The sequence below is a fragment of the Trachemys scripta genome, chromosome 13, assembly GCF_013100865.1.
Source record: "Trachemys scripta elegans isolate TJP31775 chromosome 13, CAS_Tse_1.0, whole genome shotgun sequence".
Lineage (NCBI taxonomy): Eukaryota > Metazoa > Chordata > Testudines > Emydidae > Trachemys > Trachemys scripta.
Genome location: NC_048310.1, coordinates 978,710 through 994,362, shown reverse-complemented (window position 1 = coordinate 994,362; position 15,653 = coordinate 978,710). Strand labels below are relative to the sequence as shown.

General features: G+C 58.4%; 1 protein-coding gene across 3 annotated transcripts in view; it reads left to right on the top strand.

Moving 5' to 3' along the window:
• Positions 1-15,653, top strand: part of NPR2 (natriuretic peptide receptor 2) — a gene marked incomplete at its 5' end in the record, with an annotated part of 42,743 nt that overhangs the window by 21,118 nt on the left and 5,972 nt on the right. The window contains 6 exon segments of one of the 3 annotated variants that reach the window (XM_034788346.1): positions 9,938-10,012; positions 10,198-10,275; positions 10,817-10,921; positions 12,933-13,004; positions 13,489-13,648; positions 15,434-15,589. In XM_034788346.1, coding sequence (XP_034644237.1) covers positions 9,938-10,012; positions 10,198-10,275; positions 10,817-10,921; positions 12,933-13,004; positions 13,489-13,648; positions 15,434-15,589 — 646 coding nt within the window. 3 annotated transcript variants of the gene reach the window in all.

Below are 15,653 nucleotides of genomic sequence, written 5' to 3'. Positions count from 1 at the left end.
CTGCTCCAGGTTGACCCTGCAGACAGGCTCCAGTTTCTCATCCCCTCACTGGACCCCACAGCCAGGGAGGTGTACAGCCGACTGAAAGGGGCGGAGACAGGGGACTACGAACTGTTAAAAAAGGCCCTGCTCCGCGAGTTTGGGCTGACCCCTGAGATGTACCGGAAAAGGTTCCGGCGTCAGCATAAAACCTGTGAGGTCACATACCTACAACTAGCCAACCGGACGCAGGGGTATGCCCGCAAGTGGATAGCTGGGGCCCGAACTAAAGAAGACCTGCTTGACCTATTCCTACTGGAGCACGTGTATGAGTAGTGCCCATCCGACCTGAGGCGATGGTTGATGGACTAGAAGCCAGAGAACCCGCAGGCCGGCTGGCCGACGAGTTTGTGAACAGTCGGGCAGGGGATAACAGGGAGCAGTCCCAAAGGAACAGTCCCACCACAACACAGAGAGAGAGTCACCATGGGACCTCACAGCGAGGAAATATGGAGAACCCCCACCAAAGGGGAACATCCAGCGTCAGGTCCATCCGACCCGCTCGAGGGGACCCACGGGACATGGGCTGCTATCACTGTGGCCAAAAAGGCCACATATCGGCCCAGTGCCCCAGGCTCAGGGACAGACTGAGCAGACCGAACCCACAGAGGGTTGACTGGGTAGAGACCCAGCCCGGCGAGAGGCAGCATTCCCGGGGAAGGGGGGCTGGCAGAGTACCACCTGCTAAGGAGGGAGGAGAGCTCCAGGCCAGCTCTTCTGGGGTGCTGGATGCTCCAGACTCAGGGTTTTTGGTTTACACGGTGAGCACAGGGCTGTCTCTCCGGAGAGAGTACCTTGTTCCCCTGGAGGTGGATGGGAGGAAGGTCAATGGATACTGGGATATGGTCGCTGAGGTCACGCTGGCCCGGCCCGAGGTGGTGGCCCCTCATCGGGTGGTGCCCAACACCTGATGGGGTGGGCGGGACCCCAGTCAAAGTGCCCGTGGCGAGGGTACACCTGAAGTGGAGGCCAAGGAGGGCCCCAAGGACGTGGGGGTACCCCTGTATTTGCCCACTGAGGTGTTGATGGGGGGGACCTGGAGGACTGGCCAAGCAACCCCCAGGGTGCACTGGTCGTGACCCGCAGTCAGAGCTGGCGAGGGGCACTGCGCCCTGGCCTTGGGGGGGGTGCCTTGCCCGAGGCACAGGACCCTAACCTGGTGGGGAGGGAACGCCCAGGGACACGGCTCAGGGAGGCTGCGGCTTCAGACCCAGCCGGCGAGAGAGAGCAGGTGGCCATCCCTGTCCCAGCTGCTGAGTTCCAGGCCGAGGTGCAGAAAGATCCCTCCTTGCGGAAGATAAGGGACCTTGCTGACCTCAGTGCGGTACAGACCATGGGGAGAGGTGGCCGGAAAAGGTTCCTGTGGGAGAAGGGGTTCCTATACCAAGAATGGGCTCCCCCAAAATGGAGTCGGGGGGATCAGGAGGCAGCTGGTGGTTCCCCAGAAGTATCGCCGCCAGCTGCTGTGCCGGGCCCATGACATTCCTCTCTCAGGGCACCAGGGAACCTGGCGTACCCAGCAGAGGCTGCTACGGAGCTTTTACTGGCCTGGGGTCTTTGTTACTGTCCGACAGTACTGCGGATCCTGTGACCCCTGTCAGAGGGGGAGGAAGCCCTGGGACAAGGGGAAAATGGCTTTAGGACCCTTGCCCAGCATAGAGGAGCCTTTCCGGAGGGTGGCCAAGGTTAAAAGGGCGGCTCTGAACCAAGAGAGCCCAAAGCACAGACCTCCAGACTGGAGCGCTGGGAGAAGACCACAGCCCAGTTGGAACCCCAGAGGTATGGGGGTGGGAAAAGGGCACAGGCCACATAAACCTTCCCACATGCAAACTACAAGTGTCATCGAGCACCCCCGACCTAAGGGAGGGGCGTGAAACTGGAAGGGCCTAGTGTAATTCTCACCAAGGAATGGGAGGGATGCGGGGGCATCCCTGGGAACGGGGGTAGGTTCGAACTTCCCCAGGTCACTGGCTGAAGTGACCCCACTCAGTTCGGTCTCGAAGGGGGGAGAGATATGACAAACTGAGACTGTTCTTAATGTGGTCTTTGAATGCTGAGTGGGGAGTGTTGGCTGGGAAGGCAGGGGAGTGTGGCTAGGATGTTCTGTGTGGTGGGATGGGAGACTGGCTGAGGAAAGATACCTGAGCAGGTAATGGGAAAACCCAGGAAGGGGTTAGAGGCGAGGTGACACCTTTGCTGAACAAAGGGTCGGGGGAGAGTTTCAGAGCTGGCTGGTGGAATGGCTGGGAAGCAGACGAGGCTCTGACCTCCCAAGGGGGCTGTGGTGCCCTGGGACCCCCAAGATGGACCTAACTGAGGGGGGTCCTGTTGTCTGTGCCTGCAAGACCTGTCTTGGACTGTGTTCCTGTCGTCTAAATAAATTTTCTGCTTTACTGACTGGCTGAGAGTCATGGTGAATCACAGGAAGCCGGGGGTGCTGGGCCCTGTCCCCCCACACACACACACTCCGTGACTCCCTCCCCGATAGAGCCCGTACATCTCGGCTTCTTTGCTATAGAGCCCCTACGCCTCGGCCCATCTGTCATGGAGTGTGGGGGACTCAGGGCCCTGCACCCCCGGCTTCCTGCGATTCACCATGACTCTCAGCCAGCCAGTAAAGCGGAAGGTTTATTGGATAACAGGAACACAGTCTAGAGCAGAGCTTGTAGATACAACCAGGACCCCTCAATCAAGTCCTCTTGGGGAGTGCAGGCTTAGACCCCAGCTTGGGGTTCCCTGCTTTGCACCTCCCAGCCCAAAACTGAGAACTCCCAAATCCCTCCAGCAGCTCTCTCCTCCTCCCCTCTGCTCCTCCTCTCCTTTGTTCCTCTCCAGGGCAGAAGGTGTCACTTCCCCCACCCCCCTCCTGGCTCAGGTTACAGCTCAGGTAGCTCCATGTAACTCCCAGGCTCCATTCCCAGGTCAAATCTGCCCTGCTCCCTGCTCCGTCACATCTCTCCCCCCTTTGAGACTGAACTGAGCGGGGTCACTCGGACCAGTGACCTGGGGAAGTTCAGGGCTCCCTCTCCGGGACAACGCGTCCGCTATCAGGTTGTCACGTCCCTTCACATGGACCACGTCCATGTCATAATCCTGCAGGAGCAGGCTCCATCTCAGGAGCTTGGCGTTGGCTCCTTTCATCTGGTGCAGCCAGGTCAGGGGAGAGTGGTCGGTGTGCACGGTGAAGTGACGCCCAAAGAGATATGGCTCTAGTTTCTTGAGGGCCCACACCATGGCCAGGCATTCCTTCTCGATGGCCGCGTAGTTCTGCTCCCGGGGTAGCAACTTCTTGCTCAGGTACACGATGGGGTGTCTCTCCCCCTTTTCATCCTCCTGCATTAACACCGCCCCCAGTCCTGTGTCTGAGGCGTCGGTGAACACCATAAAGGGCTTGTCAAAGTCTGGGTTTGCCAGAACTGGGCCACTGACCAGAGCCTCCTTCAGCGCCCGGAGAGCCTCCTGGCACTCCTCGGTCCAGACCACCTTGTCTGGCTTCCCCTTCTTGCACAGCTCAGTGATGGGGGCGGCTATGGTGCTAAAGTGGGGCACGAACCTCCGATAGTACCCTGCCATCCCAATAAAGGCTTGGATCTGCTTTTTGGTTTGAGGAGCGGCCAGTCTCTGATCACCTCCACTTTGGCTGGTTCCGGCTTTAGGCAGCCGCTTCCCACCCGGTGGCCTAGGTAGGATACCTCAGCCATCCCCACCTTGCACTTCTCCGGTTTTACGGTCAGCCCAGCCTCCTGGAGTCGGTCCAGCACTTGTCTAACCTGGGACACATGGTCCTCCCAGGTCTGGCTAAAGATGCAGATGTCGTCAATATACGCGACGGCAAAACTCTCCATCCCCCTCAGTAGCTGATCCACCAGGCGCTGGAAGGTGGCCGGCGCTCCCTTGAGGCCGAAGGGCAGGGTCAGGAACTCATAGAGCCCCAGAGGGGTGACAAAGGCCGATTTCAGCCTGGCATCTGCATCCAGCGGCACTTGCCAATAGCCCTTTGTAAGATCCATGGTGGTAAGGTACCGAGCACCTCCCAGCTTGTCTAGGAGCTCGTCCGGCCTGGGCATGGGGTAGGCATCGGCTACAGTGATGGCATTGAACTTCCGATAGTCCACACAGAACCGGATCGACCCATCCTTTTTGGGGACCAGCCCCACCAGCGAGGCCCAAGGACTGGAGGACGGCTGGATCACCCCCAAAGCCAGCATGTCATTGACCTCTCTTTCCAGGTCCTGAGCAGTTTTCCCTGTGACTCGGAAGGGGGAGCATTTTATAGGCGGGTGCGATCCTGTCTGCACCCGGTGGACAGTCAGATTAGTGCGTCCAGGCTGGTTGGAAAACAGCTGTTGTTACAGATGCAGCACCCCTCCGATCTCAGCTTGCTGGGCAGGGGTTAGCCGATCAGAGAGGGAAATTGCTTCCAGGGGGAAGCCAGCTCTCGTCCCAGGGAATAGATCTACTAAAGGGTCATCTCCCTGCCCCTCCCAATGTCCACACACGGCCAACACCACATTCCCCCTGTCATAATATGGCTTCATCATATTCACATGGTACACCCGGTGGTGGTGTGCCCGGTTCGACAGTTCCACCACATAGTTTACCTCGTTTAGTTGCTTGACAACCTTGAAGGGCCCTTCCCATGCGGCCTGGAGTTTGTTCTTCCTCATGGGGATGAGGACCATCACCTGATTCCCGGTGGTGAAGGCGCGGGCCTGCACCGTGCGGTCATACCAGACCTTCTGCTTCCTCTGGGCTGTGGCCAGATTCTCCCTGGCCAGACCCATGAGTTCAGCAAGTCGTTCCCGGAAGGTCAGGACATACTCCACCACCGACTCTCCCCTGGGAGTGGCCTTCCCCTCCCATTCGTCTCTCATCAAGTCCAGGGGCCCCCTTACCCGCCTTCCATATAGCAGTTCGAAAGGCGAAAACCCAGTAGACTCCTGGGGCACTTCCCTGTACACGAACAGCAGGTGAAGTAAGTACTTGTCCCAGTCCTGCGGGTGCTGGTTCATAAATGTTTTTAGCATCATCTTTAGTGTCCTGTTGAACCTCTCCACCAGCCCGTTGGATTGGGGGTGATATGCTGAGGCCCAGTTGTGCCGGACCCCGCATTTTTCCCACAAGCACCAGAGTAGGACCGACATGAAGTTGGACCCTTGGTCTGTTAAGACTTCCTTGGGGAACCCCACTCGGCTGAAAATGGTCAGCAGCGCATCCGCCACAGTGTCTGCTTCAATGGACGATAAGGGCACTGCCTCAGGGTAGCGGGTGGCGAAATCTACCACCACCAGAATGTATTTCTTCCCCGACCGGGTTGTCTTGCTGAGAGGTCCCACTGTGTCCATGGCCACCTTCTGGAAAGGCTCCTCTATGATGGGCAAAGGCCTCAACGCTGCTTTCCCCTTGTCCTGGGCCTTCCCCACCCTCTGGCAGGGGTCACAGGATCGGCAGTACTGTCGGAAGTTGATAAAGACCCCAGGCCAGTAAAAGATCTGTAGCAGCCTCTGCCTGGTGCGCTGGATTCCCTGGTGCCCTGCGAGAGGGATGTCATGGGCCAGGTACAGTAGCTTGTGGCAAAACTTCTGGGGAACCACCAGCTGCCTCCTCATCCCCCAGGACTCCACTGCCCCTGGGGGAGCCCACTCTCGGTACAGGAACCCCTTCTCCCACAGGAACCTGTGACAATGCAGTTCTGGTGGAACCCAACTGAGAGTGCCAACTCAGGACAAATTGCTCAAACAGGGCAGTTACAGCCCAAGGCTGGGGTTTTTCCACCTCTAAGGCAAACCAAACCAGCCAGACTAAGACTTCGGTCTCATCCCACTGGCTAACCGCAAGTCTCACAAGCAATCTCCTTAGACACTCCAGTTTCCCAGTATTACCACCAGTGCCACTCGTTATGGGGACAAATGGTTATGAAAACCAATACCCCAGTAAAAGAAAAAGGTTCTCCTGATCCCAAAGGACCAAGCCCCAGACCCAGGTCAATATACAAATCAGATCTTACCCACCAATCACGCTGTTGCCAATCCTTTAGAATCTAAAATCTAAAGGTTTATTCATAAAAGGAAAAAGATAGAGATGAGAGTTAGAATTGGTTAAATGGAATCAATTACATACAGTAATGGCAAAGTTCTTGGTTCAGGCTTGCAGCAGCGATGGAATAAACTGCAGGTTCAAATCAAGTCTCTGGAATACATCCCCCGCTGGGATGGGTCCTCAGTCCTTTGTTCAGAGCTTCAGTTTGTAGCAAAGTCCCTCCAGAGGTATGAAGCAGGATTGAAGACCAGATGGAGATGAGGCATCAGCCTTATATAGTCTTTTCCAGGTGTAAGAACACCTCTTTGTTCTTACTGTGGAAAATTACAGCAAAATGGAGTCTGGAGTCACATGGGCCAGTCCCTGCATACTTTGCTGAGTTACAAGGCGTATCTGCCTTCTCTCAATGGGTCCATTGTATAGCTGATGGTCCTTAATGGGCCATCAAGCAGGCTAGGCAGAGCTAACACCAGTTTGTCTGGGATGTCACCCAGCAGCATAGCATAAGTTTGAAATACAGACAGTATAGAGCCAATATTCATAACTTCGACTACAAAATTGATACACACATATAGACAGCATAATCATAACCAGTAAACCATAACCTTGTCCTAGACACCCCATTTGACCCCCTTTATACAAGATTTGGGTGCCACTACAGGACCTTGGTTGCAACAATGATCTATATGGTCCCAGTTTATGTCAATAACGTCACAGAACCTTTTCCGGCCACCTCTTCCCATGGTCTGTACCGCACTGAGGTCGGCCAGGTCCCTTATCTTCCACAAGGAGGGATCTGTCTGCAACTCGGCCTGGAACTCAGCAGCTGCGGAAGGGATGGGCACTTGCTCTCTCTCGCTGGCTGGGTCTGAGGCCGCAGCCCCCGTGAGCTGTGTCCTTGGGCGTTCCTTCCCCACCGGGTTAGGGTCGTGTGCCTCGGGCAAGGTACCCTCCCCAAGGTCAGGACACAGTGCCCCTCGCCGGCTCTGGCTATGGGTCACGACCAGGGCACCCCGGGGGTTGCTTAGCCAGTCCTCCAGGTCCCCCCCATCAACACCTCAGTGGGCAAATACGGGTATACCCCCACGTCCTTGGGGCCCTCCTTGGCCCCCCACTTCAGGTGTACCCTTGCCACGGGCACTTTGACTGGGGTCCCACCCACCCCGTCAGGGTCAGGTAGGTGTTGGGCACCACCTGATCTGGAGCCACCACCTCGGGCCGGGCCAGCATCACCTCTGCGCCCGTATCCCAGTATCCATTGACCTTCCTCCCATCCACCTCCAGGGGAACAAGGTACTCTCTCCGGAGGGACAGCCCCGCGCCCACCGTATAAACCAAAAACCCTGAGTCTGGAGCATCCAGCCCCCCAGAGGAGCTGGCCTGGGGCTCTCCTCCCTCCTTAGCAGGTGGTACTCTGCCAGCCCCCCTTCCCTGGGAATGCTGCCTCTCGCCCGGCTGGGTCTCTACCCAGTCAACCCTCTGTGGGTTCGGTCTGCTCAGTCTGTCCCTGAGCCTGGGGCACTGGGCCCGTATGTGGCCTTTTTGGCCACAGTGGTAGCAGCCCATGTCCCGTGGGTGCCCTCGAGCGGGTCGGATGGCCCTGACGCTGGATGTTCCCCTTTGGTGGGGATTCTCCATATTTCCCATGGGGAGGTCCCATGGTGACTCTCTCTCTGCGTTGTGGTGGGACTGTTCCTTTGGGACTCCTCCCTTTTATCTCCTGCCCGACTGTTCACAAACTCATCGGCCAGCTGGCCTGCGTGCTGCGGGTTCTCTGGCTTTTTGTCCATCAACCATCGCCTCAGGTTGGGTGGGCACTGCTCATACACGTGCTCCAGTACGACTAGGTCAAGCAGGTCTTCTTTAGTTTGGGCCCCAGCTGTCCACTTGCTGGCATACCCCTGCGCCCGGTTGGCCAGTTGTAGGTATGTGACCTCACGGGTTTTACGCTGACTCCGGAACCTTTTCCGGTACATCTCAGGGGTCAGCCCAAACTCGCGGAGCAGGGCCTTTTTGAACAGTTCGTAGTCCCCTGTCTCCGCCCCTTTCAGTCGGCTGTACACCTCCCTGGCTGTGGGGTCCAGTGAGGGGATGAGAAACTGGAGCCTGTCTGCAGGGTCAACCTGGAGCAGCTCGCAGGTATTCTCAAAGGCCGTCAGGAAGGTATCCATGTCCTCCCCCTCCTTACGCTGGGCCAGGAAGCACTTATCAAAGCTCTTTGCAGTCTTGGGTCCCCCCTCGCTCACCGCAGCCGGGGCCCCACTGCTCCTCAGCCTGGCCAGTTCCAGCTCATGCTGACGTAGTTTCTCCTTCTCTTCCCGCTCCTGCTTCAGTTCTTGCTGCCTTAACTCGAGCTCTTCCAGTCTCAGCTCCCTGTCACATTCCAGTCGCATCCGCTCCCGGGACGGGGAGCTCCGCCAGGACAATCCCCTGCTGGCTGCCGGGGTCAGGGCGCCCTCGGTATTCGCTGGGCTTCTCCCAAACCCTCCCCTAGGTATAGGTAGGCAGGGTCTCGGGATGTCCTCGGCAGCAGTCTGACCCCTCCCAGCCATGTCAGGCCCCAGGGCCCACGCTGCATCCGCCAGGCGGCTTCCCTCAGGGACAGGGCTCGGTTCATCCAAGCGATCCCTCTCCTCCAGCTGGGCAATGAGCTGTTCTTTGGTGGACCTCCCAACGCGCAGCCCCCTCTGCCTGCACAGCTCCACCAAGTCACTCTTAAGGTGTTTAGCATCCATCCTCCTGCTGGCCACTCGCCGGCCTGTGCTCTCCGCTTTCCACTGTTCCCGGGGGACCCCTAGTGTGCCAGCCCTTCTTCAGGTCACCACCTCTCTGCCAGGGTCAAGCTGCAGACTCCTCCGCCCCGGGACCGCTCGCTGCGATCCCCCCGGGGGACCCTGTTACTGCAACAGTCCTTCTCTGTGGTCACACACTCCCCGGGGTTAATCGCCCCCTGAACCGTCTCTCTCTGACTCTTCAGCCCACCTGGTCTCCATCAATCCCCCTTTGTTTTACTGCTCCCCAGTCACTTACTGCAGGAAGCGTTGTCCACGGGGTGCAGTAGATCCCACCACTGCCACCAGGTGTCACGGAGTGTGGGGGACTCAGGGCCCTGCACCCCCGGCTTCCTGCGATTCACCATGACTCTCAGCCAGCCAGTAAAGCGGAAGGTTTATTGGATAACAGGAACACAGTCTACAGCAGAGCTTGTAGCTACAACCAGGACCCCTCAATCAAGTCCTCGTGGGGAGTGCAGGGAGCTTAGACCCCAGCTTAGGGTTCCCTGCATTGCACGTCCCAGCCCACAACTGAAAAACTCCCCAAATCTCTCCAGCAGCTCTCTCCCCCCTCCCCTCTGCTTCTCCTCTCCTTTGTTCCTCTCCCGGGCAGAAGGTGTCACTTCCCCCACCCCCCTCCTGGCTCTGGTTACAGCTCAGGTACCTCAATGTAACTCCCAGGCTCCATTCCCAGGTCAAATCCGCCCTGCTCCCTGCTCTGTCACATCCTCCCCAATAGAGCCCCTACGCCTCGACCTCTCTCCGATAGAGCCCGTACGCCTCGGCTTCTTCCCTATAGAGCCCCTACACCTCAGCTTCTTCCCTATAGAGCCCCTACGCCTCGCCCCCCCCATAGAGCCCTACCCTTTGTGCCATGCCCTATACACTCCCTCAGTCATCCCCCACAGAACCTTTCTATGCACTATCCCCTGTCGCTTCCTCAGCCATCCCCACGTAGCTCTTCTAACTCACCCATCACCTCGAGGTCCCCACCAAGCCAGCCCCTGGCCTAGAGTGCCCCCCAGGCCACACCCTGCCCCCCACTCTCCCTACCACGCTCTCCTAATTGCCTTGTTCCCTTCCAGCGCGGCTCCAGCTACGGCTCCCTGATGACAGCCCACGGCAAGTACCAGATCTTCGCCAACACTGGCCACTTCAAGGTGAGTCCCTGGCGTTCGCCTGCCCCATCCCCTTGCATTGAGCCCCCCCGTGTGGCGCTGACCCTGTCCCTGTCCCTACCCCCCAGGGGAACGTGGTATTCAAAAGGCATCCGCGCCTGCCCCGTCCCCTTGCATTGACTTCCCGCCCGTGCGGCGCTGACCCTGTCCCTGTCCCTGGCCCCCAGGGGAACGTGGTGGCTATCAAGCATGTGAATAAGAAGCGGATCGAGCTGACGAGGCAGGTGCTCTTCGAACTCAAACACGTATGTACTGGGGAGCTGGGCAGGCGATGGGGGGTCCAGGGGTCTGTGCTGGGGCAGGAGTGAAGCGACGCTGGGGGGGTTCCCAGCTTGTCCCAGCACTGGCTGAGTGTGGAGTGGTTCAGAGCCCTGGCCATGCTCAGCTCACAACCAGGTGCCTTGTGGAGCCTGGTGGGTCTCACGTGGCGCCAGGTGCCAGAGACATGTCAGGGACACGTGTGTCCATGGGGGGGCACACAGGCAGCAACGCACACGTGCAGATGCACCCACCTCCCTGCTCCGCCCAGGACTCCACAAGCCCCATTTTATCATCCAGCCTGACTCTGGCTCTCAGGGCCTGAGCTGAGGCCCAGGAACGGCTGTCGCTGTGGTAGCGTCAAGCATGTCGCGAGGCTTTGATTCCAGAGTGCCTGCGGCCTAGGGCTTTGCAGCGACTGCGCTGGTCGCTGGACACCCAGACCGGCCCCATCCCCTCCCAGCCTGGGTGGTGCGGGGTTACCCAGCCACGGCTCTGATGGGTCCCTGCTTCTGTTTCCGGCCCTAGATGAGGGACATCCAGTTCAACCACCTGACCAGGTTCATCGGCGCCTGCATCGACCCGCCCAACGTCTGCATCGTGACGGAGTACTGCCCGCGGGGCAGCCTGCAGGTGAGGGGGCTGGGCATGCCGCCGGCTTGCTTGCTGCTGGGCGGTGACCCCTGGAGAGGCTGCGGCAGCCGACAGAGCCCAGGAAAGGGGCTGGCGGGGTCTGTTACAGGGCACTGGCCCAACAAGAGAGCAAGACGAAGTCCTCCTTAGGCACCTCTCTGCAACGTGCAGAAGGAAAATTGCATTGTTGTGGGTGACGTCAGTCGGGAGGTCTCCTGCCGCCCGTGGTACAAGATCAGCAGTTTCTAGACATTATAGATGAGGCTTTTCCAAGACAAAAGGTGTTACACCCAGCACGGGTGCAGATGAATTCATCCCTGGTGTGGAGGCTGGTGGTTGCCCAGGGACCAGTGATTGAGATCTGACCACTTTCAGTACGAGCAAGCGGAGGACAGTGAGATCAGTACTTGCTGCTTCAGAAGGGCTTCTCCCAACCCAGAGGAAAATTATGAGTAAAATTTATTGGGAGGAAAAATTTAGACAGAAAAATGTGAATGAAAAGTGGGAATTTTGAAAGCAGAGTTTATTGGCTGGCCAAAAATGATCCCACAACTGTGCAAGAGAGAAACTCTGGTGAAGAGCCCGTCAGGGCCGTCCTTACCCATACACAAAGTACGCAGCTGCGTAGGGCACCAGGAGATTTGGGGCACCACATTTCCTTGTGCCCTGCGCAGCTGTGTGCTGCTCCAGCCCCTGCCCCGCCTCTTCCCCATGGCCCCAGCTCCGCCCCTTCCCTTCCCTGCCCCATGCCTGCCTCTTCTCGCCCTTGCTCCGCCCCACCCCGCCCCTGCTCCACCCCAGCCCTGCCCCTTCCCCATGGCCCCTGCTCTGCCCCCACCCCTTCCCTTCCCTGCCCCAGGCGAACTAGGTATTGCTGGCAAACGATGTGAATGAGAATGTACAACGTGAAGAACATTCCTGTACTCGTCGAGTTTAAATGGCTAGTCTGCCAGTGACCCCCTGCAGAGCACAGGCCAGTGAAATCCCCCCAGTTACCCTGGGACTGAGCCCCAGAACTTGGGTTTGACTAAAACATCTTCCAGGAAGGCCTCCGGGGCTGATCTGTGGACACGAAGGGATGGAGAGTCCACCACTGCCCGTGGCAGTCAGTTCCCATGCTTCAGCAGCCGTGTTTCCAACTGAAATTTGTCTGGCTTTAACATCCAGCCATCAGTGGTGGTTCTGCCTTTCCCTGCTAGATTGGGAGCCCTTCGGAGCCCAGGATTTTCCGTCTATGAAGGCGTTTACACGCTGATCGCGCACTCGCCAGCGTTTGGACTGAGCTCTTTGTCTCTCACTGTCAGGCATTTTCTGCAGCCCTCGAATCATTGTTGTGGCTCTTTTCTGCCCCCTCGCCAAGATCCGGCTCAAGATGTGGCCCCCAGAACTGGACGCAGTATCTGGTATCGGGCTCCCCAGTGCTGCAGAGAGGTAAAATCACCTCCCTGCTTCATGGCAAAGGGAAGACTGAGCAGCGACTTGTTGACAGCGTGTAAGGACCTTCCCAGGCAGCAAACCCTGGGCACCGAAGGCTGACGCCAGATACATTCAGCTTGGAAATACAGCATCAGTGAGGGTGGTTGACCACTGGATCAGACTGCCAAGGGCCCTGGCGTTTCTCCGTCTCGGGGCCTGCACACCCAGGAGCCTTTCCGGGAGATGCTTTGCCAAACACAGTCGGTGGGCTCTGTACAGGGGTATGCAGGGAACTGGAACGGCCTGTGCTCTGCGGCAGTTCAGACTAGATGATCTAATGGCCCCTTCTGACCTGGCGCTCTGTGAATCTATGAAAGAGAAACCCCATGCAGCGCCGTCTCTCAGCGCGGGCGTTGCTGTGTCCGGGGGCTGAGGGCCTTGGCACGGGGCCATGAGGGGGAGTCATGGTGCTGGTGGCTGGAGTGTCCCATGGGGTGTGGCCCACCTGCCCAATGGAGAGGGCCTAGCTGGGGGTGCCTTGGCTGGAGTGCCCGGAGCCCACACCTGACACACTTCCCTCTCCGGCTCCTCCTAGGACATCCTGGAGAACGACAGCATCAACCTGGACTGGATGTTCCGCTACTCGCTCATCAACGACATTGTGAAGGTAGGAGCGCGTGGGGCAGGGCTCCTCTCTGCCCTGGACTTGCGGGTCTGGGGCCCTGCTAGCACTGGGGGGGCAGCGCTGGGGTGAGGGAGCTCTGTGGCCAGACAGCGTCACCGGCCCTGCAGGCATCGCTCCCTGCTCTGGGCTGTGGTGTCGGTGCTGGGGGGGGAACCCTGTTAGGCCCCACCCCACACTAGGGAACGTGCCAGGGAACCACCTGTCCCTGCTCTCGGTGCCTCAGGGAGTGTGGAGCCCCATGGCACCAGCCCGCTAGCCAGGGTGGGACTAGTCCCTGCTGGTAACCCCTGGGGAGCCATGGCTGGGTCATGCCAGCTCTTGTGCCCCCTGGGCCGTAGGGGGTAGAGTTTCTGCCCCGATGGGTTGCCCCCAGGTTCTGGCTGGGGGGTAGGTCGGGGCTGTCTCCTGGTCTGGAAGCCCCCGGGGTCCCGACGGGCGATGTCTCAGCAGCGTCTGTCTGGCACAGGGAATGGCCTTTCTGCACAACAGCATCATTGGGCACCACGGCAGCCTCAAGTCCTCCAACTGCGTGGTGGACAGCCGCTTCGTGCTGAAGATCACGGACTACGGGCTGGCCAGCTTCCGCTCCAGCTGCGATGCTGAGGACAGCCACGCGCTGTATGCCAGTGAGTGTCCCCCCCGCCCCGGAGTGCACCTGCTCTCCACCCTCCCCCTCCTCCCCAGGAGCCCCGCTTCCTTCCCTGCCAGCAGCATGTAACGATGCGGCCTCTGGCGGGACACAACTGAGAGTATCAATTGAGGACAAATTGCTCAGAGCAGGGCAGTTACAGCCCGAGGCTGGGGTTTCTCCACCTCTAAGGCACCAAACCAGCCAGACTGAGAGGACTTCGGGCTAACCACAAGTCTCACAAGCAATCTCCTTAGACACTCCAGTTTCCCAGTATCACCACCAGTGCCACTCGTTATGGGGACAAATGGTTATGAAAACCAATACCCCAGTACAAGAAAAAGGTTCTCCTGATCCCAAAGGGCCAAGCCCCAGACCCAGGTCAATATACAAGTCAGATCTTGCCCACAAATCACGCTGTTGCCAATCCCTTAGAATCTAAAATCTAAAGGTTTATTCATAAAAGGAAAAAGATAGAGATGAGAGTTAGAATTGGTTAAATGGAATCAATTACATACAGTAATGGCAAAGTTCTTGGTTCAGGCTTGCAGCAGCGATGGAATAAACTGCAGGTTCAAATCAAGTCTCTGGAATACATCCCCCGCTGGGATGGGTCATTCAGTCACTAGCGTAGCTAGCGGGGTGCAGGGGAAGCAGCCACTTCCCCGGCCTTTCCAAAAGCAGCCGGAGGAGCGAGGGGGGGCGCAGGCTGGAGACCCGCAGCGCGGCCGGAGGAGCCATGGGGGGCGGCGGGCGCAGCCAGAGGGGGGGGGGGGCACAGCATGGCGGCCGGAGGAGCGAGAGGGGGGGCCACGGGGTGGCACGGCAGGGCCGGAGGAGCCATGGAGGGGGAGGGTCAGTGCGGCCGGAGGAGGAGTCAAGGGGGCGTGGCCAGAGGAGGAGCCAAGGGGGGGGGGCGCCTTTTTTATCTTTGCTCCCCCTCCTCTTAAAAGCTGGCTACGCCACTGCATTCAGTCCTTTGTTCAGAGCTTCAGTTTGTAGCAAGGTCCCTCCAGAGGTCAGAAGCAGGATTGAAGACAAGATGGAGGAGTTTCTAGGGCCTTTTATATCCTCTGCCCATGGAAGGACACCCCTTTGTTCTTACTGTGGAAATCACAGTAACAAGATGGAGTTTGTAGCCACCTGGGCAAGTCACATGTCCAGGCACGACTCAGTTTGCAGGCGGCAGCCATTGGTCACATGCTGCCTTAAACATTCCCAGGAAAGCTCAGATGTGGATTGGCATCTCCCAAGGTCCATTGTCAGTTCAGTGTTTCTTGGTTGGGCACGTCCTGAGAATAGTCCTTTCTCCAGAAGCTGACCAAATGCGTCACTGAGGCTACTTGGAATCAAATACATTTGAGCTACAAGTATAGAGCCAATATTCATAACTTCAAATACAAAATTGATACACCCATACAGACAGCATCATCATAACCAGCAAATCACCTTCCCATAGACGCCTCCCACGACAACCTTGGCACAATATTTGCTGCAAATATAGACCAGCAGCTGCAACAATGATCTATACAGTCACAGTTCATGTCAATAGCGTCACAGAGGAGAAGGGGTCCCCTATGCTCCCCAACCTGCCCAGGGCCGAGAGGGCAGCTCCGCGTGGTCCTTCAGGCCTGGGCTGCCCCACAGCCTGCTCCCCCGGCAGCACCCAGCCTGGCCCCTGCACTAGGCTGGGGGGCTCTGGGCTGCTGGGTTCTCTCTGGGCGGGTGGAGGTCGGGCGCGTGGGCTCGGCTCAGACGTGGCTGTGCTCCTTGCTGCTCCCAGAGAAGCTGTGGACGGCCCCCGAGCTGCTGCAGCAGGGGCGCCTGCCCCCCCCGGGCATGCAGAAGGCGGATGTCTACAGCTTCAGCATCATCCTGCAGGAGATCGCCCTGCGCAACGGGCCCTTCTACATCGAGGGCATGGACCTGAGCCCCAAGGGTGAGTGGGCTGGGGCCCTAGGGACGGGGCGGTGGGGCCTGGACCCCAGAGCTCAGAGTGCAGG